The sequence below is a fragment of the Aythya ferina genome (genome assembly GCF_964211825.1).
Source record: "Aythya ferina genome assembly, chromosome: 4".
Classification (NCBI taxonomy): Eukaryota; Metazoa; Chordata; class Aves; order Anseriformes; family Anatidae; genus Aythya; species Aythya ferina.
Window position 1 is genome coordinate 29,157,509 of NC_140300.1, and position 24,494 is coordinate 29,182,002.

Below are 24,494 nucleotides of genomic sequence, written 5' to 3' on the forward strand. Positions count from 1 at the left end.
GGCCCAGAAGTCTGTTACCTCTGAATGAGGAGAGTCATTTGTTATGCTGGCTTCTGGTTTCAAATGCCACAAAGAGAAGTAATGAACATGGGACACTTCAGGAGTTTCAAAACTAGATCATGCAGCTCCTGAGTGCTGAAACAAGCATTGTTTTAAGTTGTTATTTAGAGGCAGTGTTTTGCTTGTGCGTAGAAAACATGCTTTGGTAGGTGTAGGTGACGTTTTCCTTTCTTTGCAGGCCTCGGCTGTCCTACTACTCTGTCACCTGAAGGAGCTGCTCAGTTTGCTGCCCAGATATTTGGGTTAAACAACCACTTGGTGTGGGCCAAACTGCGATCAAGCATGTTAAACACATGGATCTCCTTGAAGCAGGCTGACAAAAAGCTTCGAGAGTGCACCTTGTAAGTCAAACTAACGAGTAACTTTTCTAGCTACACAAAACTAATGGCGTGTACATTCATTAGGGTTCTCAGTTGGATGAGCTGAGAAATTCTGCATCTTTTCTGACGGAAGAAAGAATCTTTAGAGCAGTAGATGGAGTCTGCTGTGTCCTCATCCCTCTCTTCTGTATTTTTTTTTTTTTGGTTTTAAGTTTTTTAATATAACTTAGTAAAAGATGGGGAAAATAGTATTTTAGTTACCTTTCTGCTGCTCCAAAATAGTGCTGTTCTGCTTTTCAGTGTAGACTACAGCTGATGTTCATGTCAAGATAATGATTCGGTGATTCAAATAGAAATCCCCTTGTTTTCTGTTTCTGTAACAGTAATATTCTTCCATAGTAATAATGTATGTCCTGAACTTTATTAACTCAACAGGACTAACTAAAACTAGTACTGATACTGTTCTGCTTGCAATGATGGTATGCTTTCCTTTAGCAATAAAATAGCAACATATGCTGTATTAATAAGAAAATAATCTGGAAAAATGTAAGAGCCTGAAAGAAATATCTGCCTTATTTAAAAATCACAAACATCCATTATATTTTCTCATGTGTGTATGTATGCACATATACATCCCATCACTATCATCTCAAATGCTGTGATAAAGTTAACACCAGTTCTGTTTTTCACAAGTTATAGATCTGAATGGAATTGTAACTAGGCTTGTTGCCTACTTGCTGTAACCCTGGACTAGTCAAGTCTTTGCCCTTTAAATACTAGGCCAATCTCTAGGACCTATGTGGTGTTGTCAGACTATCCTCATACACTTCAGTAACTTTAGCTGTATGTATCTATATTCCCTCACTCATTGTTTCTATGGGAATTGTACTGAACTGAAGGTGGGAACAAATGATAAAGCACCAAACTACTGGGGGAAATCTAAGCATGATTGTCTCGTCTTTGCACATACCATTCTTCTAAATAGGTACTGATTCTGATAAATATGCAATTATTCAATGTATGTAACATTCATGCTTTTTATAATTAAATAAACTATTGAATTCAAAGCTGTTCATGGAGACTTGATAAACACAAATTAGTCATCAGCTGTCGTGTATAACTTCATGATCTGAAATTAGGTGAAACACTTGTTGAAGTTTATGTGCTAAATTTGCACAAGGGTGGCTTTTGCAAGGTGAAGTAGTAAACAACATTGCTCCCTGTTACAGGAAGCTGTGTTGCTTTGTTCATAAAATATACCCTTCTGTTATTGTGTAATGGGTCACACCCCTTAGTGAGGAGAACTGGATTACTTTCTTCTAGCCTTCTTGGTCACAGGAAGGGATCGCAGCTTCTCTCTTAACTATATGGCAGCACTCTAAATAGTGCTGTCTTCTGCAGTGCAGTCTTTTTAAATTGATCAACTCTCATCTTGTGCTCAGACAAGCACCAGAGCAAGCAAGGGGGAGTGTAGCACTTCACCCCCTACCAGCAGAAGAATGAGGCTATTTACAAGCTGAATACATGTATGGCATTTATTTCTTTTCTCCCTACCCAACACACCTGGACAGACTACTAATCAACCTGATGAGCTTATCAGTCACCCACCTATCACAGAACCATCATGATATACCTGCAGCCAGCCCTTTGCATCCCCCTCATCCCCATGATAGGGGTATGTGTAGTGCTGTCTGCATAATCTTCCACCTATGCAACAAAAAATAGTAATACTCCATAGGTTGACTGTTAAAACCTGGCATGGTATGCACTAGTGCTAGTTTCTTTCTTCAAGTTGCTTGCTCCCTGATGATACTCACTTCATTTGTAAAAAAAAAAAAAAGTGCCAAGCTATGTTAGGCATGAGCATGTTAAGTGCCTTAGTTGCCACAGAGAAGATCATGCTTAAGCTTTTGGGTGTTTTTCTTTTTTTGTAGTCTGTACTAACTCATCAGAAGCAAAGCCACGTTTGTGACGTTGTCTTGCAAAGAAGAGACAAGTACTAAGAGAGGGCAGTTAGCATTAATGGTACATTGCTGTGATGAGCAGAGGAAACTTAGAGTGGCTTATTACTGCAAGGATGTTAACACTTCTGCCTCTAGGACAACTCTTAACAGCAAGTTCTTCCCAAAGTTTGTGCTGTGAAATGCAAGTGCTTCCCTCATTTTTCAGCATTCCATTTATTGTACTGAGGCAATAACCTGAATAGTTCTTCAGCCAGCACTTGCTGCCGTGGCAGTTGTGGTTTTGTCCAGTATTAAAAAACTATCCCAAAAAATTCTGAAGTGCACTTATCTTCCCCAAAATTACAGTGTAGAAAGGTCACCGACCTCTATTTGTATTTTTTAAATTGAGGGGAATACCTGTAATAAAAATACAGTTTTAAGCAGCTACTGTGGAACCTAGGACCCTAGACTAGATCATGTCCTAATTAGTAGTTACCTGCTTAACTGCAGAAGTTCTTAGAAGGTATCAGCAAGCAGCTGTTTAGAATTAACAGAAGGAAGTACTCAGGGTAGGACTTATTTTACATCCTCAACTGCTTTAAGTAAAGGTAAATGGAAGCTGATGTTCAGCCTTTAATAAATTGTCTTCAATTATAAAAAAAAAAAACAAAACACTAAACCCCATTCTATAAAAACTCAAATCAAGTATAAAAACCTAAGTTTCCATTGATACCCTCCATCTTTAACTCGAGTTTAAAAAACATTCCCCAGAGCTTTGAACATAATAGTCAATATCCTGAACATGCAGAGTTGTAAGAAGTGAATTGAAGTCCAAGGCACAATGATCTTACTTTTATGGGGATAATAGCGTAAAGGCACTATGTTATTGATGTGGGGTTTTTTTGCAAGCTGCTGAAATAATTCCTACCTAACGAAAAAGCACACCTTTATGCACACTAGAGAAAGCATGAAAGGTTGATTAAAAAAAAAAAAAACAGCAGAAACTCCACACCTGAAGTTCCTGCAGAGCTTAAGTACCTCTACAATTGGGTTGCAGTCCCAATCCCTATTCAATTTCAGATCTAAGTATGTGCATTTGAAACTCAAAATCTTCAGAACCGTGCAACTGCTTGCTGCATGATCGGAGAGACCTGAAGCCTCTAGCTTTATTTTCAGAAGTTCCATTTCCCTACCCCTTAAGCATCTGCTGTTGTCCTTGTGCAGAACCATCTTAAGTCTTGACAGGCCGCAACAGCTAAGCCTCTTACTCATCTAAGTCCCATCAGGATACACAAAATCAGTATTACAGCCAAAATCACAAAGCTTACCCACTCACTCAAAACATGAGATGCCCTCCAAGTTAGAACAGTCACCCAGGTTATAAGCAAATTAATCCCTTCTATACTGGGAAAAAGGGACAAAACTCAAGTTTTCCCTTAGAAGGGTGCTTTAACTACCATGGGCATTTAGAAAGTCTATAGGAGGTGAAAATCCCCTTTTAGGGCTATTTCAATTTGTTTCCTTAAATGACTGCAACAGGTGCTAGATCATCACAAGGCTGCAGCTGATTATGACTTCAAAATATCAGTTCAGTTATAGTGTGAATTCTCTGAAGGATTTAACTGGAAGAGTGTGCCTTGAGCGTAAAGATCTTAAAACTTGAAGAAGACAAAAGATTTCTCATTCCCTGTGGAAGGTAAAATTCAGAAGTTCTTGAAGAAGGAATTAAGTTGCATTTGTGTGGAACTCAGTAGAAGAACCAACAATAACATCTTATCTCCCCCCCCCTCCTGATGACAGATGTCATCACAAGTAGGATGATGTCTTCATAGAAAAACAGAACAGCAAATATGTTGCCAAACCACAACAGACACTTGAGAATATTAAGTCTGAGTATTTTCAAGGACTGAGTTTTTCATGGGAAGGATTAATTTGTCACTTACAGGAACCCGAAGCTTCTATAAAATGCCAGAATTCCACCCAGCAGAGGACAGTAGGTTGAAGCATCTGCTGAACAGATGTTGACTGACATATGAAAGAAGATGGACTGGTAGTCCCAACAAGCAGTCATAATGAAGTATGGTCTGATATAAGGAGGAAGAGGAGGAAAAAGAGGGGGAAAAGGGGATAATGGAACAAAATAAAATGTACAGTGTTGTCAGGGAAAAGCTAGCCCACTTTGCCAAGCACACAATATAGCTCCATGCTGATAGAAGTTTTCCTAGCTGACAGATTAGAAAGCTCTTGAATACATGGAACCAACGCTCAAACAGATTTAATTAAGAATTTTTTCAAGATGCCAAGTTCCAGAGAAGTTCTGCTTTGATCGGGCAGTGACTATATTTGTCTTAATACAGTACAGCTCCATGGTTCTGTTTCCCATTACATCAATTTCTGTTGTATCTAAACATCTAGTACGTGGTTAGCTTCCTAGCTACAGGTTCATATTCAGCCTGTTCTGAAAATTGTTTCCAATACAAAATGTTCTTTCACCAAACTGTTCTTTAGCAAAACATAAGTCTTCAACTGGAAGTGTAAAGGCTTCACCTACTTTTTCCTGTCTTTCTCCTGCCTGGTGAGCTTGCCACAACCTCACAGGCATGTCTGACTACACTTGAACTACACTCATAGTATCACTAATGCTATTATATTTTCAAATTCATAGTGAAATACTTTTTATAGACCTTTATTCATGAAAGCAGTTGCAGTCAATAGCGTCCACAAAAGTGTATCTTCAATAAAAATCAAGGCTCAAATCTCATGGGACACTATTTTGCTTTGTTTTGGGTAAAGGCCTTAGAATAACTTAAATACTAGCATTAAACATTTTGCAGCTTTTTTTTTTTTAATTGTAGAAAGGCACTAAATAATGAGGTTATAGAGAGATTTCAATAAGATGATCAAGCAGTATGACTATAGCGATCCTTTAAAAAACACCTCATGTCTACTCACTAACAAACAACCTTTTTCCCATACTTCCAGTGCAGAGTGGCAAAAAAATACCAAAAGAATATGAAAGGACTTCCCTAATTCAGAACATTATGTACCAAGGATAGCATGGTATGTCTTCAAGATATAAACTGAAAGACCTGTGCCAACATTCAGTCTGTCTTGATGTTCTGTCCCATCCCAACTGCATGAAGTGACAAAATCTGATCCACAACCTAGCACCTGAGAAAATCCCAATTTATGAGGCCTCTTAAAAGTCTTTTTCCTCCTCATTCTCAATTTTATCTCATTCCCAATGGCATCTTCAATCATCAGGTTTGTGAAATAGCTATTAGTCAGTAATACTTTGACTAATACATGATGCATTAAGACAATCACAGTAACTTTGCTTTTTTGTTGCTGTTCTTTGAAGTTCTTAGCTTTTTCCCCAGTTCCAGACATGGAGCTTACATAAGCACAGAACAGTGCCAGCCATCTAACACTTCCTCATCTGTTCTCATCACATTTTATTTTGTTTAAAACTCATGGGAATGTATAAGAACAGCTAGAAGCCACATCTTCCAGCAGACTAGGGAATACTCAATTTCAAAATTAAAGGTCCCTGAAAGGGAAAAAAAAAGTCTTCCATTAAATTGGTTATTTTCCTCTCAAGAAAAAATGAAATCCTGTCATCTGCATTCCTAAGATCACAGTAATACAAAGATTAAGCTTTTAAGGTTGTTAACATACTGAAGCAGAGAAAGGGAGGATCCTCTTTCTTCTATTACACAAATGAAGTAGTATTCCCAAATACTAACCCAGTTCTTTACTCACACAACAAAGAAAATTTATCCTGGATAGAAGCCCACATTAAAACTGATCCAGCAGATTCTGGTTTGCCTGTAATATCTCAAGCCTTATGTGTCAGAAGAGACAGAGGACCTGACTAACAAGCTTGTGAAACACCCATCTGTTTAACTGTAATTTCAGCTTTCAAATTCTGTGAAATGAAAATTTCCTATTTCAAGCCACCTTAATTAAGCACAGTAGCTACAAAAGCAGGACACCAGCAACAAACTTGTCTGACTGATAACCAGTCTGCGAGAGGTACTATGAGCATAAAGATTATGTACATACCACTTAAAGTGCCCACAGCCTTGGTCTAGGTTAAACAACTGCCCCAGTAGAAGCTTCCCAGAATAGAAGCACATGGAAAATTAAAGTGATTTTTAGTTTCTGATAAAGTTAAAATATTACAAACTTTTAGCTTTTATTGAAAATTAAATATATTAGCAAAAGCAAGATTTAAGAAATATTTTACAAATCATTTACATACAAGAAAGCCAGTATCAGACATATTCACAAATATGCAAACCTTTAATTACAAAAAGTACCTATTGGCAGCATGATGCTTACCTAGCCACTGCAGTGTGCTCTACTGTTGATATAAGGCATAGAACTCACATTTGCACCAACTAAAGTTCAAATAAAACTAAGCTTTTAAATCCTGGACACACAATCCCCAATACACACACACTCTAAGATTTCTTCTTGTAAGCTCTATAAACTAAGTGTGTGCTCTGGAAGAACAGCCAGCCTGAAAAGCCCAGTAGAAATGTAACTGGTACTAGCATTTAGTTTTCAGTTCTTCTTTAACATGTACAGGCCTAGGTATGTAAACCATATTCACAGTTTAAGTATTTTTAGACAAGTACCTTTTTTTTTTTTTTTTTGCATTTGTTCCTTAAAATTGGCTCTCAGTTCAGCATACAGTTCATAATGTCACCTGTTTTGTGATGCATACATTTACAGGATAACTTAGAAGTCTGTGCCATGTTTGTAGTCAAGATAAATCACCAAGAGTAGTTAATATCCAACAGTGACATTCAATACTATATTTCAAATCTTTGTGCAAACAGCAAAAGAACAGTTGTATGAGGCAAACTTATTTGCAAAACCTTTAATACCTCTTCAATGTTGTAAACTTGGACTGTCAGCCTTAAGTCCTGCACTTACCACAGCTTTAAAAAGTCAGTGGCTGAAATTATCAAGTCTCAAAAATGTTCTCCTCTACATAGTGCAAATTGTAACATAGACAACGTGAAAAACATATCTAGCTGGATTGACTTTGTGCAATCATCAGTGGTCTTCTCTCGTAGTTGAAGTGTGCATTCAAAGAACCACATGGTTCAGGACGTTGGGAGGGCAGGAAGGAGAGAAAAAGCAGTTCCATTACACTTCTCAAACCAGTGCTAGATGTGCAAAGGCAGCAAAAATTCCAGCTGCAACTACAACCAGAACGGAGTATCTTTTCAGGAAGACCCAGGCGGTTAGTCACTTGGACTGGTCTCTAGAAAAATAGGTGAGTATATGCTGGATTTTTATCAGACGGTCTTTTAAAGACATCATAGAGAGAACTGACAGCTGATATCTGGGGTCTACTGGGAGAACCGCTAGAAGCCACCAACACCAAGCAGGACCATTGGGCATTGACTAAAAAAAAAAAAAAAAAAGAAAAAAAAAAGATAGGAACAATGTAGTATAGTTAACTAATATGACAAATAATATGACAAAGACATAGAAGAAAACTGACAAAGTCTTGTTTAAAGTTTGCTACCAACTAGAGAATTTCTAATTCATAAGATCAAGAGGGTTCTGAATGGATCTCTTCTGATCTACCCTCAACTTGGAAGTCAAAGTACACTTAAGTTAAAGTTCATAAAGCAATGGATTATTTCTAATACAGACAAAGGAAGCTCACAGATTCCTCAGGAAAAAATGGCTAAATATAGGACAGTCATATAATAAGAGACCTCTGTAACGCACACTAAATCCATTACCTGCCATGCTATTCTTGAAGCTTGAGTATTCTTGATGCCTAGCACATTCACTGTACTCATCTTTACTGTATTTAAAGGACTCTTCTATCACTGCCCCATTCCACTCTCATCTTATTACCTCCTAGACAGAGCAGGACAACTTCATCTGTTTCTTTTAAGTTTATAAAACATTCTGTAGCTTTTCCCTGTACTTTATTCAATTTCCTACATCAAACTTGAGCTGTCATGCCCAAGACACAACACTCCTCAATGGAGGCCATGTCACACTTAAGTCTTAAGTACATACCGTCAAGTCTGGCTGCCCAGTTACCCTAGCACAATGAGTGCACTTAGTCTTCTTTCCTAAGATGTTGTTTTAAACTTTTTTTTTTTTTTAAAGTGTTCTAAAATCACTTCTGAATTAATACCCTGGCCTCCAAAGCATCTACAGTCCTCCCAGATCAGTTAGTATGGTATCAAAAATACGTAGCAGATAAGTGATGGCTTTCTCCAGTCTCCACTCTTTCAGGATCTCTCTGCCCTTCATCAATTGCTTACAATAACGAAGCAGATGGCTGCAGCTACTTTCTTAGACTTAAAGTAAACATTTGTCAAGTCCTCAGAGCTGCAGCAGTGTACAGCACTAGCTCAGAAAGGAAGTGTTATTTATGATTACCTTTTTATCACAGGTTACTGCCTACACACATCACAGGAAAGGAAATACCGAAAGACTTATCATTTTTTTCCATTTGAATTCTAACCGGTTTACACAAACCAACAGTGTAAAATGTTACTGTAACTTAGTGTTCTCAGTTTAGTAGTTTAATCTACAGAGCAACATATCATCCTTTCTTGAGGAAAAAGTTTATTAGTGACAGAATTGCTTTTTGTTGCTCTTCATAAGAGAAACAAGACGTAGCCCAGCTTTCTTTCAAATTGAGAACATTTTCCTTTTCATATTTAGCAATTGATAATTTGTTGTTCCCCCACCCCCTGCCATAATAAACACTTAATTAATACTAAATGATGTCTCACCTGTATATTTTCCTCCCTGTCAGGCATTGGCCCAAAGTGCTGAAGAATTTGAGTGCGGAATTTATTTCTTAGGTTTTGGAACCAATTACAGGCCTGATTGTAAACAAAATTATGAAGTTCTCTCAGTTTCTTTAGTTCTTTTTCATCAACAACCTAGTGGAAGAACATTAACATCATTACAGATAAAGAATCACTACAGTTGTTAAGCTAGGATAAACAAACTTACTTGATTCTAACTCTCTTTAAGTCATTAGTTACATTTCTTGCATTCTCCTAAGCCCTGATTCCTAATGGCTGAATAGTAAAGAAATCCTGTGATATTTAAGAAGAGTTACAGCATCATGAACTGTTGTTTTAACAGAAAGCACAGTATTTGTTATTTCATAATAATGAAAGACTAAGCTAGCTTCCATTTCTTCTGCATGCTGGCGCTGTATCCTCCAGGCAATCTATGGACCTAAAAAATTGACAGAGCCCTCAAAACAAACGAACTAAAATTAAGATACTAGCCAGTAGTAGAAATATTTGGACAGCGTTCTCGATACCTTAACATCTTCCAAATACTCAATGTCTGCAGTGCAATAACCATCTTTCATCCCTCTCCGTAAAACTCGAAATCTCTTTCCACCAACAGTATCGACAACAGACCGCCCATCAGGTAGAAAATGAACATTCCTAATTTGCAGCATGCATCCATAATCTGCAAAACTAAAAAACAGACCTTTGTCAGTAAGGTAATTACAGAATTCTATGAGGACGCTTGACTAGACAAAGACAGGACAGAGAAGCTTGATATTAGAATGAGAAAGAGAAGACAGAAGATATTAGAACATAGACCTACCCATTTTGAGAATCACTTATACACATCCCAAACTGTTTTGTCCCAGTTTCCATACTTCTGCGAATCATTAGTCGATATCTTGGCTCAAATACGTGTAGAGGGCAAGGCACAGTAGGATATGCCATAGTGCAAACAAACATTGGAACATTCTTGGTCAAGCTTCAGAAGAAAGACAAAAGAAATACATGGCTTCAAATCTAATCATTGAAGTATTCCATGACAATACTTTTTTTTTTTTCCCCACAGTAGGTATTTGAGGTCATAAAGCACTTATTATCAACTTTAGTAATAACCACATAATAACAATTTTCATAAACAGTAAGAACAGTGAGTGAACATTTATATATTGATTGCAATACATAATGGACAGTAGTCTAGTTAATGAGCTAAGTTATTTAAGTCAGTAAATATAGGGCTTGTCTTTGAGAACAGGGTGGGGTTTTTTTTTGTTTGTTTCCCTTTTTGGTTTAGTTTGAGCCCTATAAACCATGACAGAGAGGCACTACGCCCTTAGATGCGCTATTTTCCTGATGCTAAAAAGATGCAGCAGTATCTACACAGTAACTAGGTCACCATTTAGACTATGTTCAATGACACAACGTGGCATACGATTTTTACCTTTGCAATGTCTCACTAAGGCTGAAAAAAAATTCCTTTTCTTCAAGCTATTTTGTGAAGTATACATAGTTGACACAAATAAGGTAGCATTAACAGGTTTTCAATTTTAGTACCTTTCAGACTATAAAAATATAATTCTGTAATTTGCATGAACCAGTTTTGGTTTTCCAACACATCTACAATACATGATTCTCTATATATCTAAATAACTCTACTACAGATGAACAGCAAGATAAAAAGATTTTTCATCATACCTTTCTTTATACTATTGATCTCTATCATGAACGGCTTTGAAAGAAATTCTAGTATCTGAGACTCTGCAGCTAACTTAAGAGGACAGTTCCATTAACAGCAGCAAAGCTAAAACTGAAGTTCCATAAGAGTGCACTCAGAAAAAGAAAGGCAAATGTATTTTGTAGAGGACTTAAGAGCCTCAAGTTACTACTAAGAGAGAATTTATACATTGCTACTATCGAAGTGTGAATTTATTTCCACAGTATTGAAAAATGCTTATGTATTGAAATACTTATTTAAGATGGCTTTATATTCCTCCACGTCTGTGATATGCCATTATTAATAACCGCAAATATGGTAAGACATCTCTAAAAAGGATTTCAATACTAATCTCTCAAGTTTTCTAGATAGAAGACAGCAAGCTTACTTTGAGTGTTCAGCAGTTTCTTCAGCATGAATTCTTTTTCTCTCATATAATTCATCAGACAAATATTTCATTATTAATTCCTCCAGCAGTTCTGTGATGCAATATTTTCTGCTTGCCAGGTACTGTAAGGAAAGAAATAATCATATGTATTAGCAGAGGACTTGAGAAAACTCAGCTGTTATTTAATACCAAGATACAAGAGAGATCTCAAAGGAGATTTTAGAGCTCAAGTTCTTACTTCTTAGCATCTAACATTACTCTAATATTTGAAAATTCTCTTTTAGTTCTGCCTGACAACTCCAGTATCCGATTCAGTTTATACTTCTATACTTAACGCATACAGAATTGACTTCCCAGATTATACAGCCATATAAATTAGGAAAGTATACAGAAATCACAGGCAAGCCTTACTGAAAAGTTACCCAAGTTTACAAACACTCCGGATGAAATTATACCAATAAATAAAGTAGGCAATCACAGAAACATAAAAACCTTTTATGTCCTGAGACAAACATAGTCAACTTGTTTTGTATTGATGTTTACATGAAGATTTTTTCTTTCCAGCAGCAAATCATAACCCAAATGAATCCAAGTTGTTGTAGTTAAGCAGCCTTTAAAATGATAAAGTGTGTGTTTATAGGAGCTCTACTGAGAAACAGTACCTCTTTCAAACTCTCCTTACAGAGTGGACACTGAGGAGCATGGTCTAAGCACCGTTCCAAGCAGCCTTTGCAAAAAGTGTGCCCACAAGGGGTTGTCACTGGCTCAAAGAACAGCCTGAAACAAAGTTATTGAAAGTTAGATACCATGTAAAGTTTTCGTCTTGCTAAAAAAAAAGTCAGCGATCGACTTCTAATTTTTAAAACTAATCCTACAGTAGAAAAAATTAATCCTATGGCCCTTACACTTCTTTTTCCCCTATAATGCAGTTTGTTTACATCTACCACCACACCCCCAGTATCTTTGTACTTTCTGATCAATCTGAGCACATTTCAACTCTAAGTATTTAAACATTTATCCTAATACACTAAGATTTTGATCTTACTACAGAGATTCAGAATACACAAATTAAATGACAGTTTAAAGAGCTAGGTTGCTTTAAAAGCAGTTTACATTCTATTGACATAACGATGGACAACTTAGCATATACAACATGCTTTAAGATTCTTATTCTGAAAACCAGGACAACTCAATAAAAACTCTCAAATACATCAACTACAGCTAGTAATCTACATTCTGCAGTCATTTCCTAGACAAATCTGAGACACACAGGCAATATTCCTAAGCATTAGCTTTCCCACAGCAAAAACTCGTTTTGTCTAAAAAACAGAAAAACTAAAAAAACACATACCCTAATACTTAACTACAAAAGATCCTGTCCTGTTTGAGTTACCAGTTAACACCACCAAATCTAATTTAAGACAATCTGATTAAACTGATAACATAGTATACTTATTTAAATGTTACTTGCTGTAGCATTGTATTTAACTGCTGGGATACAGGAAGTCTGAAAATCACTCTTCACTAGCATTCACTCATTACAACGTATATCTGTTTTACACATATGCAAAAGATATGTGGCCAAACACCTATAATAGAAATAATGAACCAGAGAGATAAGTCTTACCTCATACACAGAGAGCACTCAAAATCCGATACATCAATCAAATTCCCTGGAATTGTTCCATAAGCCAGTGTCGTATCCCTTTTTGTACTTTCTAGGGAAAAGCAAGACAAAATACTCCTTTCAAAGAAAGGCACAGGAGAGTAAATACTTTAAAATTTTCAAACTAAGTGATTGCTTACCTCCTTGCTTTTTGTGCTTGTTTCTTCCATCTTCACTTACAACCGTATCCTGTTCTGAAAAGGAAAGCTTTCTTTTCAACAAAGCACCTTTTTCTTGGCCAGAAAGAAGGGGTTCAGAAGATACTCTCTTTAAGACATCTTCCTTGGCGAGGTCTTTCGGTGAGTTAAGAGCATGGGCAGATTGTGCCCGATTTAGGCTTCCACTGACAGGCTCCAGTACTTCTGATCCTCCTAAACTCTACAAAAGACAAATTAACTGTACTTAAAGCATAACAAATCGAGGTATATAAGATGTGAACACGCAAAGGTTCCCACAGTTAGTTTATCAGTTAGCTACAGGAATTTGGTAAGCCAAGACAGTACTCAAGTTTGCTTAGCATGAACAACTTAGAAGTCTTGATTTGCTTCAAAGAGAACAATTGCATTTTTATATTTATTAATTCTTTATGTTACTAATATCAAACCTCAGTACTTCCTAATTGGTAGTTCACCAGAATGAGATGTCCTACATTCAAAATGAAAACACTTTAGTCCCAAATCACAATTCTTCAAATTTAGCCAGTTCCAGAAAGGCAGCATTTAGACTGGAGGATAATTATGCCAAACAGGGTATGAGAATGTCAGATATTTGCACATTAGCCAAAGAAGAAAAACTATCTTATAGTTTTTGTTACCTGCTCAGGACAAAGTTGCAAATTGCATTGAGACTCTGCCACCTCAGAACCAAGTATAAAAGGTTTATTTCGAATATGTGGTGAATTCCAAGCAGACTCCTTCAGGCTTTCTCCTAACTTCTCAGGTGACAGCACATCACACAGTGTCTAGAAAACAAACAGCCAAGTGTTCATAATACTGTAAAAGAAACGGGGTATAGCTTGTATAGCTTCATTATAAACCTAAATACCAGAACCAAGAATTCAATCTATATGAAGTTATCCCCATAACAGGGCTTTATTTAAGCAGTATCTGAGAAACAACAGTTGAGAACGAGGAGAAACCCACATACCTGTATAACTAAGCAGAATTTATCTAGAAATCATTTCCGCTACAAGCAGGTGACTTCTTCAAACAGTTAGACATTACACTGAAAAAGCTGTATGATGATGAATTGATAATTTTTTATTATTGTAAATTTACCTAGAATTTTTTTCACTAGAAGTGACTCCTTCAGTTAGCCATTATTGATTCAGTATCACAGCTTTTTCAATGTGTTTTTTTATTATTGAAGAAAAACTGTTGTGATAGGGATGTGAAAGAGTTCAATTTACAATATTCATGTTGCTGTTGCTTTCCAGTCATCTACGTTTTCATTTAGTAGCTACTTCAGAAGCATAAATACTTTGAAGCATGTGTTCTTAAGACCTGTAGATTAGCACTGTCTTTGAGACAGCGTGATACATCTTGACAGGAAGCAATCAAAGTGTCTGTCACTTGAATCATCTCTGTACGCATTAAAGCTTTTTAGGTGGTTAATGTCTACCATAATAGGAACTTGATAAAGCAATCAAGACAGAGGTAGTAATCCAATTTGATAGATCAAGTTACCCTTTCTACTTCAAGCTTGGCTGGAAGAAAGTCCTCATCAAGGGCTAAGCACTGTAGAAACAGTTGTAAGGCATCACCTACAAAGCCAGAGTCATGCAGCACTTTTCCTTTCCGGAAGTAGACCTGAGAAACAGATAACATGAAAACACCTCTAGTGAGTACGTAGAACTGTAGTATTCATCTCACAGGCATTACAACTGAGTTAGAATTAGAGCCCTCAGTGATAAAAGAATGCACCTCTTCAGCAAACTTGCGCTGTACATAGCATGTATGATCTATATGCCTTGTTTCACCTAATTCCCTATGCTGAAAATAACCATGGGGTAGGTTGGTGTTAGTCTCTTTCCAGTTAATTTGTTTTGGTTTACACAAAAGGTTAAAATCCAGACTAGTGCTGAAATCACACAATGCCTTAATTTCACCCTTCTTGTGAGGGTGAGAAGAGGAACACATCATGGTAAAACAGTTTTCACAGGACACCCTTTTTGCCCTCAGTTTCATGAAAAGTCTCATGGTTCCAGCCTGCAGGGGAAGACTAACTATAAACAAAACAATCCACACAACCATGCATCCCTTACATGCATTTTAATATATATTCTTGATTGAAAACAACACACTTTTGGAATTGTTTCCTCTAACTGTAATTTATTCTCGAATACTAGACAGTAGCCAGGAAAAATAACTTTTTTTTAACTGGGGTGGGAGGAAGAAAAAAAGACTATTTAGAAGTCCCTTATACAACACATCTCAATTTAAAGAACCCGTATTTGCAGTAATATAAACAGAAGTTCAGTAAAACAGCAAAATACATGTATAGTTTATATGCTAGATTTTAAATAATGGACCAGAAGATTGAACTGGAAAAAAACACCACCACCACCAAAACACTGAATGCATTTTCTGTGGATTGATTGCCAGTACTAAGGAGTAGTCTGTTAAACAAGGCTGTCAGATGGGGCGTGCATCTTTCTTGATGGATTTGGGCAGATTCATTAAAATAGATCCCGAAGATAAACTATGCTAATCCTCCTCTTACAGATAAATTCATATTCCTACTGAGATAAGAATTGTTGGAATATCTATCAAAACAAGCTCAGTTAAGCAAAGTTTCTTTCCAAACATATAGAAAGAACTACCGGCAACGCTGAGAAACAAAGACAAAAGTGCTGTCTGAATTTGCAGCAGCCACGATATTGCTGATTGCAGGAGAGATCAAGACAGAAGCAGTTATCAGTCCTCCCAGGTGCAGCAAGATCTTACTGCTCATGCTGTGCTCAGAGTTCAGATGGTGTTGCAGTAACATTACTGCAATAAGCTGTAACAGTTCTGAAAGCCAGTGACTCCTCAGCTGCCTGCAGTGTTTGCAAAGCTCAGTTTCCACCGAGTTTCTCCAGGCTTTTCCAAAAAAAACTTTCCCAGCTAAACTAGCAAATTATGCTTCTCAAAAAAAAAAAAAAAAGGCAGCCATTAAAGGTTACATCACCACAAACTATTCCAAGTCCAAGTACTGGAGCCAGTAAAAAAGGCCTCAAATGCTTATTTATTCATTTTTACTATTGCAAATACTATTGCAAAAGGATTTATTGCTCACACTTTTGATTCTTTGGCATCATTTGGGAAAGAAAACTGCCCTGTTCACATAGCAAAATGTTTTACCAATGAAACTCAAAAAAAAAAAAAAGTTGATTTAACAGAGTCAAAGATCCTAGTCCTGACTGGCAACAATGCTTGCTCATCTCACTCACATGATGTTCAAGTAACAGATAACGCTTAAAATGCTTTCAATTTGGACAATGGTGTAAGTATAAACACTTCAGGGGAGCTTTAATAGGACCAGCCGTCACATAGTGTAAGAAATTTCAAATGCCAATTACCTCAATGAACCAAATGTACAGGCATTAGTTCTGCTTTTAAGCAATTAAATCTGACTGCACAATTTCAGCCAGCCACCCAGTCATATAACATTCAGCTGAAGTTAAGTTTGTTAAAAAAAAAAAAAATAGAAAAAAAATTCTTAAGAGAACACATAGAAGTGTTGTTCTAACAAGTAACTGTAAACAGCACAGAAGTTCTTCACAATACATGCCAAGAAGTCAGTTCTGCTCCATTTAACCCTTCGTCCAGAACCACTATCTCATATTGCGAGAGGAAGTAAAAATATCCAAAGGTTTTGATGAAGGCTAAATTAACAGTTTTGACTGGATTCTTCAGCCTATTCTAACCTGGCTATGGGTGAGCACTGCAGTCTCATATAAATAACTTCTTAAAGATACCTTTTAGCAGTTTGCATGTCCAGTGAGGTAAGACAAGGAAATCAAGTGTTTCAGGCACCTGATCTCAGTTCAGAATTTGATGCAAGTATAATGCAGAACACATTGATTTTATAGATTAACACAGACTTTGAAAGATACAGAGTTTATATCAACATACCTCTGGCCAACTTGGCATTTTAGAAATAACAAAATTTAGATCTTCTATGGCTGTTTTATACTCTTGGAGGCCAGCATACGACTCAGCTCTATAAATTCTTAGCATCAGGTTACTGGAATCTGAAAACAAAATCAAATAGCATTTTTAATAATTTTTACTTTTTTAAATAGATGTTCTTATAGAGGTATGTCTAAACCACACTAGTTGAAAATACACTTCTGTAAATTTTAAAATACCTGGAGTAGATTTCCTCCCACCTTCCTCCCAGTATTCGGTTTAAAAAAAATAAAAGCAGCAATAATTCCAAGCTTACACCTTTCAAGATAAAGATTAACTTTCGAATCCTCTAATGCATCATGCAGCAACAAGAAAATACATTTTAAAGAGACCTACCACTGATACTGAAAACAAAGTATTGTTCAGTACTGCTGTGACAACAGAAGTAGAGAACTATGTAGATTTTAGTTTCACAGTACACCCATTCAAAAACACACAAATCTGAGATTTTTACAAGTGCGGTAAATTCCAAGGATTAAAAAAGTCTAAGCAATAAGAAGTCTGCTTTCAAACATTCAAGTGTTTATTTAGCCTGTCCTTTGTTTTTGTAACATCCACCCACCACCAGCTATAGCTAGAGATACAGTCCCAGCACGCCCATGACAGTACCATCTGGTACCAGAAGTACTCTTTCTCCCCACGTGGAGTGAAGAGATGGCTGCTACCAGAAAGCCAGTAACACCAGCTGGCAGCACTGCTGTAAGGAGCTGTACTAGAAAAACCTCTGTAAAGGGAGAACTGTGTAAAGACAAGCTTTCGTCTCCAAAATACAGCACTTTGGACTCTCAGCAGAGTAACCTCTGAATCGGAAGCACACCCATCTCCGTGCCATTTAACCTGTGATTTTCATAATGCAAATAATTGCAGTCATTACTTGGAAAAGTGCCAGTACATGGCTTTGTTGTTGACTTTTTTAAATACACCTGTGCTTTTCACTGAAAGAAATAAACAAGTTAAACATTGGTCTATTGTAAACAACTTTCAAATTAAGTTCTCTAAGCTTGCTTCAACAGGATCTCCTTGGAGGGATGTGGAGGAATCATTTTAAATGAATATTCTACCTCAATGCCTTGTTTACATTTTCATTATTTCCAGCATTAGCTTGTTTTACATTCAAATCTACTTCAGCAGAAAGCCAGACCTCTCTAAGTACCAACTGCTTTGTGTTTAGGCAACACTACAGGTAGAAGACCTTAACAGAAAAGGTTAAGGAAATCAAAACCCACAATGGATTTCATGGCTGTAACTGAAGCTCTTTCTGATTTGTTTACGTTTTGACAGTTTCCCTTCAAAAGCAAATACTCCCACATCTTCTCTTCTATTTCAGATGTTTAACAGAAGTCTGTGAAACTGTCTTTGTCTAACTTAAACATGGAATTCTGCACATGTAAGTCTTCTAACATCTGCTTTCCTGGGGCTTGGAGTTATGTGACTACTACAGCCCAGTAAAGCAGGAGCTCAGATCAGTTCTCTGCTGTATTTGACTCCAATGTCCAGCAGAGTCAATACCAACCCAAATTCTTTTCCTTGGGGGCAGCAGTGAGTGTAGGTCTTTGATCTCTAAGAAGCCACCCATATGCACATGATCAGAGTGAGCTCAGCTTTTTCAGACTTTCAAATGTCAAGCAATGACCTGAGGAGCTCCGAGCTTCTTTTCTAGGAGTGGTGGTGACAGACAGTTTGAAGATGAAGATGTGTGTTCAAGTCTAGAGCAGGTGGACAGTTTGGTTGTTTTACAAAGAAGAAAAGTATGGTTTCAATGGAACTGGTACCAAACAAAGAGCTAAACTAAACAGCTTAATTAGGACCCCAACTCCTGACTGTGTTGTGCTGCTACACCAGCACCACCAATGAATCACAAGATCCCTGAATATCCCACGTAGGAAGGAGGACTCAAGGATCATCGAATCCAACTCCTGGCTCCACACAGGACCACCCAAAAAACAGACGTGTGCCTGAGAGCATTGTCCAAATGCTGCTTGAATTCTGGCAGGCTCGGTGCCATAACCACTGCCCTGGGGAGCCTGTTCCAGTGCCTGAATGATCAATACAGATTATAAACTGTCTCTATTTTCAAGACAGGAAGACCCAAATTTACATATGCAATTTAGTAGCATGAATTTAGTTGCTGGGTTTTGTATTTATGCTAACTCTGTTTTGCAACATTTCAGAACGCATTTTGTTTGCCACCTAGCAGGAGGATGTAAAACTGTTTCAATTCCTTAGACCCCAGGCTAAACAAAGCAGAAGTAATTTGTGCTTGAGTTTTCAATTTTAACAACCTGTTACATATTGAAATCACTCAGTTCTAACATATTCAAAGAGAAATTGTTTTAATAAAAAACATACTGAATACTTTCAGTGCAGAACCGTGTGTATCAGGTATCATTAACTGGGAACTGTACAAAGATTTATGCAAAAAGCACTTAGTACGCTTTTATTTTTTTTTAATGTACTTTCAAAGCATCTGCTCCTGGCTACTCTCAGCATGAGCATACCAACAAATGGACCATCCCTGGCCCAGTCCTTAAAAAGGTTCTTAAACCTTTTTAGAAGTCCATTTAAAAAGGTTTAAGAACCTTTTTACTTGGTTATTTAAAATACATCAAGTTCTTCTAAAAAAAAATGTAGTTCGTACACCTTTTCTGTACTAGTGTGCAGAAAAACTGTATTGCACAGTATTTGTGAATGCAGTAATACAGGGGCATTCTGATCATCAGGGGTTGGAACATAAGGGAAGAGGCTGAGATAACTGGTCTCATTTAATGAGAAAACACCAAAGGCATCAAGAGAACCTTACGGCCTTCCAGAATTCAAGAAGCAGCTACCCAGCAGACAAACAGACTCCATACTTAAGTGCTCAGGGAACAAACAAGAGACAGTGGTTATAAACTGAAACAAGCGTAGTTTTGCCTTTAAGTAGAAAATTAATCACTATGAGGGCAATTAACCTTTGAACAGGTTGCCCTGAGAGGCAGTGGAATCTTCACCCCTGCACGTTTTCATTACCCAGCTGGACAAAAGCCTTAAGCAAACTGCTCTGAGCTTGTTGTTTATTCTGCTCCGAACCGAAGACTGGTCATCAGACTTCCTCAGGCCCCCTCCAGCAGGGGGGAGTCCGATTGCACCCAACCATGTCTATCAGCCGCATGTTTCGGGATTAATGACATGCTGTACTTGGATTTTAATTCAACAGACTTCCTTTAAATAAGCTATTTCATTCCAACCCCTGCGAGGCACGTATTATCCATGTGAATGTTAACATTCCTCCTGTCTTTCAAAAGTAACTTCTACACCGTGACAAACAGCAGTAATTTATTTTACATTTTTCAAGAAGTGTAAGAAGGTTATGAAGAAATGCTGTTTGAGTAAAGCTTTAGTGTCAAACACTTTTATTTAGGGCATTAGGTCTATGTTTATCACAATTTTTAACTCTGTATCTGGACTAGTGAGAAAAGAAAGAGATGAACTAGCAGTGAGGAAGCTAAAACAGAGCCATAATGATTTTGACTAAGAGTACATTTCTTACACTGTGTCTTCTTCACCTCTTTAAATGTTTGCAAAATCTCTCATTCTGGAGAGAACTAGAAACTGTACCGGCAACTATTAACCATTTCTCTACTGGCCTGAAAGCACCTTCAATCTGTAGCTGCGAGTCAGCTCTCTAAATTCACATTTCATGTGTCTCTGCCCTCTGATTCATGAAGCTCTTTACTAACGTTACCAGAATGCTTCGGATATACTTGGAATGTCGCTCGTTCTCAGGACTGGAAGGACAGGAAATAGTTACATAAAGATCTTACATGGAGCTTCTAATACACGCACTGAATTCGGGTAATAGTTATGGATAAGCATCACAGCTCGTAACTATCCTCAGATTCTAATACCATTCTGAAAACCAAACTTTAAGATGTAGCTTCACAATAAAAAAAGGAATCAAAATTCTTTCAGCGTAGCTATACAAAGTCCTATGGTGTTGCTAAACGCACAAAAGATTAACTAGAGCCTAGAGAATTAGTGTTAGTTATTAATGTTATCTTTTATTTTTTCAAAAATGGGTCTTGAACTACTGAAGAGGGATCGCTATAAGCATTTGTGATTAATACCGGAGTCCTTGGTTTGTATTCTGAGCTCTATTTCTTTATGAGCCGCACGAGCCAGTGCTGTACTTCAGAATACACAGAGCAAACAGAAGTCCTCCTGACAGTTCTGATACTCAGAACAGTTCGGGCTCTGCTTGGCCACATCCTTACGCTTTGCCAACGCTCTGGCCACCAACACAGCACTGAAGACCACGGCTGAGCGCACCGAAGCGCACAGAGGAAGCTCCCCAAAGGCAGAAGGGCCGGGAGATGTCACCCCACCGTGCCGAAACAGCTTATTCAGGAGCTAGACCGAGAGCCGGATCGGAAGGATTAGCCTTACGCAAGCTTCCTCGCCCCGTCCCCACCCCGCAGCCGACCGGGGCACCACCACCACCACCCCCATCCCCAGCGTCCCGGTGCCGCCGCTCCCCGCTGCCGCAGGTGGTGCCGAGCCGCGCCCGCGTGATGTCAGCCCCGTTACACAACGCGGCCCCTCCGCGCCCGCCCGTTATGCAACCGGCCCCCGGCACGCCTCGCCGAGCCCCGGGGAGAGCAGGGGAAGGGGGGGGGGGGGGGCTCCGTCCTCCGCCCCGAGCCGTGCCCCGGCCTTACCTGCCCGCAGCGCCTGCCCGGCGGCGCCCAGCGCCTCTCGGAAGCGGCCCTGCGCCAGCAGCTCCTCCAGCCGCCTGCCGGCCCGGGCCCGCTCGCACTCCGCCGGGAACCACTTCTCGGCCAGCTGGCTCAGCACCACGCTGGGCCGCGCCGGGGCCCCCGGCACCAGCCGAGCCCGGCAGCGACGGCAGCGCGCCCGCAGCTCCCTGCGCAGGCAGCGGCGGCAGTAGGTGTGCCCGCACGGCACCGTCACCGGCTCGCCCAGGAAGCGGCGGCAGCCGCAGCAGCGCAGCGGCCCCTCGGCAGCCCCCGAGCCCTCCGCGGTGGCGGCGCGGCCGCGGGCCAGCCCCAGGCGCAGGCGGTAGTTGAGCAGCAGGCACTCCAGCAGGCGGCCGCCCGGTGGGCCGAGGCACAGCGACGCCAGCGAGGCGCCCGCCGCTTCCTTCAGCCGGGCCGGCGCCGCCTCGCCCTTCTCCTTCCCCTCCTCCTTCCCCTCCTGCCCGGCCGGCCGCCCGCTGCCTCCCGGCTCCGGCGGCAGCGCCCCGGAGGAGCCCTGGGGAGCGGAGGACGCCATGGGCAGCCCGGCCGCGCCGAGGGGGTGTGGCTGTGGCGGCGCCTGGCCGGGCTCTGCGCACGGCGCCCGACGGGGCGGGGCACGTGACTTGCCACCGCCCCGCCCCGCCCTCCTTTACATAAAGCGCCGCCGATCAGCTGACCCTGCCGGCGCTTTGCTATTGGTGGAAAAGGGGCGCGGGGAGGGGTTAAAAGCGCCCCGCCCGCTGTGTGTGTATATGTGTGTTCGCCACGAGGGCGGGGCTGGCGCCGCGCGCGGCCAGGGTGTGAGTCACGCGGGGGCGGGCTCGCGCGGGAAGGGCCCGGCCGGCGGTTGGGGAGCGCGCGTGCGGCCGTTAGCGCCCCTCAGCGCCCCGCCCCCCTCCCGCCTGCCCTGAGGGGAGCCTCGGGCGGGAGGGGCACGGAGCCACCCGTGGGGGCTGGGGACAGGGGTCTGGGGGTCCTCGGGGCTCTGCCCGCAGCCCCCCGGCGGCTGCTGCTCGCGGTGGTCCCCTCAGGTGTTAGTTCTCGTCAGGGTGGGAGCCGCAGGGCTAGCAGAAAGTTGTTTGTGCCTTTAATCGAGTGCCGCCGCCTCACGGGGTAACGCCCGGCGGGATGGGGCTGCTGCTCCCGGTGGTGGCGGCACCGTGCCCTGACAGCCTGGCGGGGCAGCGGGCGGCAGGCTCGCCGGGAGCGTGGAATAGTAAGTCCGGGGCTTTGGGGCATTTACTCGGCCTAAACTAAGTCATCACTGCACTTTCATGGGGAAACTATTACCTTTTTGAGTTATACATCCTTCTCTGAAGAAAGCCTGAAGTCCGTTGCATAGCTGCTATGCATTTGTAGTAGCTATGATGCTTTCTTTATCTCCTCAATTTATGACAGTCCTCTAATTAAAAAAAAAAAGTCAAAGAAATGTAACAGTTCCTCTAAAACCTAAGACTTTCACATCAGGAGAAGGAATTGTGAAAGGCACAGAGCTGCGCTTGTCTTCTGTATTTCATGTGTTACGGGCTGGAGGAGGATACTGAGGGCTGTTAAGTCTAGAGGCAAAGATGCCGTGATCACAAACAACCAAACACATCTGGAATTACTCCCAGGCGTTTTGTCTGAACTCATCCCCTCTAAAAACTCATCCTTTGCACTTACAGTGCCTTTCAACTTCCTAAAGCCAAATAAATAAAAAAAAAGATGGTAATTGATATAGCAGGGGAGAACATGCATATATGTTAAATGTGAAGAGATGAGTCTGAGAAGTTATTCATTAAAAATAGTCAGCATCAGTTAGGAAGCGACAGCTAAGGAAGAAGCAAAGTAAAAGAGGCTTGCACCATGAACTTGAATGGTGGTGGGATAAGGTAAAAGGGTTTGAATTGTTACAAATGGTTTCGGTAGGTTACGGATTCTATTTTAGGCATGGCAAGTATGAGCTGACAAAGTGCCAGGGAGATGAGTAGAGGTTTTGGACAGAAGTAAAACTCAAAGTATTGTGACCATCACCAAAGAGAGCAGTAGTTTGTTTTTCCTTTCAGATTAGATTATCCGCAGAAAAGGAAATAAAAGCAGGGTGATGTTCAGGGGGTTGTGGAACTTCCTTGAAAAACTGCAGCTAGGATGATGAGATTGTCCTCTGCAGGAACAATTAGAAATGAGTAGAAATGAGAACCCCTTCCTTTCCAAAACTGCCATGTCCAATGAACCTTTTAAAAGTTCACGCGTTAACATTCATACTGATGCTTCAAACAACATTGTCAGATGCAACCAGCTATTTTTTCAGAACTCTGAGTGTACAGGAATGAAGTACTCGTGGCTTTCCCAACTGGGGTGTCTTGGAGCAGAAGAGTTGAGGTTTTTCCCATTATCCTTCATTTCAAAACAATTAAAAACAGTGAAAGAAGAGAGTTTTGATAGGGTGGATGACTGGTTGGGTAGGGAGCCTGACATTTTATACTATTCCCACCAGTTTTAGAAATCTCTTTAGTACTCTTCTTCAGAGCTTGCTCTTTGTGTGAGCAGTGCTTACTGTCACTGTAAGCATCTACTGTCTGCTAATGCTTGTGACACGTGCTGTTCTCCACGTTTATAGCTGTCCTTGTTTCTCTTGGAAACTCAGGACTTCAGGCATCCAAAAATACTGTAGGTTTAGACAATGTGTTTTTTTTTTTTAATGTATGCTCTGTGT

The 24,494-nt window shown here is 40.1% G+C and overlaps 3 protein-coding genes across 8 annotated transcripts in view; 2 read left to right on the forward strand and 1 right to left on the reverse strand.

Moving 5' to 3' along the window:
• Nucleotides 1-1,447, forward strand: part of PAICS (phosphoribosylaminoimidazole carboxylase and phosphoribosylaminoimidazolesuccinocarboxamide synthase) — a 38,319-nt gene extending 36,872 nt beyond the window's left edge. For all 6 annotated transcript variants that reach the window (XM_084517859.1, XM_084517858.1, XM_084517860.1 and 3 more), the window contains one exon: nt 239-1,447. In XM_084517859.1, coding sequence (XP_084373985.1) covers nt 239-405 — 167 coding nt within the window. In that variant the 3' untranslated portion in view covers nt 406-1,447. The remainder of the gene's footprint in view (nt 1-238) is intronic.
• A 5,044-nt stretch (nt 1,448-6,491) lies between these two features.
• Nucleotides 6,492-22,372, reverse strand: LONRF1 (LON peptidase N-terminal domain and ring finger 1). Its single transcript, XM_084517863.1, has 12 exons — nt 21,761-22,372; nt 17,007-17,125; nt 14,577-14,699; nt 13,706-13,852; nt 13,032-13,269; nt 12,853-12,943; nt 11,888-12,002; nt 11,226-11,347; nt 9,947-10,105; nt 9,651-9,813; nt 9,106-9,258; nt 6,492-7,744 (listed from the first exon to the last, which is right to left on the reverse strand). The coding sequence occupies exons 1-12, from the start codon at nt 22,332-22,334 to the stop codon at nt 7,586-7,588; spliced, it is 2,163 nt and encodes a 720-aa protein (XP_084373989.1). The 5' UTR covers nt 22,335-22,372; the 3' UTR covers nt 6,492-7,585.
• Nucleotides 22,373-22,564: 192 nt separating this feature from the next.
• TRMT9B (tRNA methyltransferase 9B (putative)) overlaps nt 22,565-24,494 on the forward strand; it is a 117,001-nt gene continuing 115,071 nt past the window's right edge. Inside the window, exon 1 of the mRNA XM_084517868.1 lies at nt 22,565-22,599. The gene's annotated coding sequence lies outside the window, so the exon portion shown is untranslated. The remainder of the gene's footprint in view (nt 22,600-24,494) is intronic.

Bases quoted from the DNA above. Each gene is read 5' to 3' on its own strand.
- LONRF1 (XM_084517863.1), bottom strand. From the start codon at position 22,334: ATGGCGTCCTCCGCTCCCCAGGGCTCCTCCGGGGCGCTGCCGCCGGAG. The intron at 14,700-17,006 runs GTATGTTGATAT...TCTGTTTCTCAG, and splicing joins AAATGCCAAGTTGGCCAGAG to GTCTACTTCCGGAAAGGAAA. The intron at 12,003-12,852 runs GTAAGACTTATC...ACTTTGTTTCAG, and splicing joins GAGTGCTCTCTGTGTATGAG to GCTGTTCTTTGAGCCAGTGA.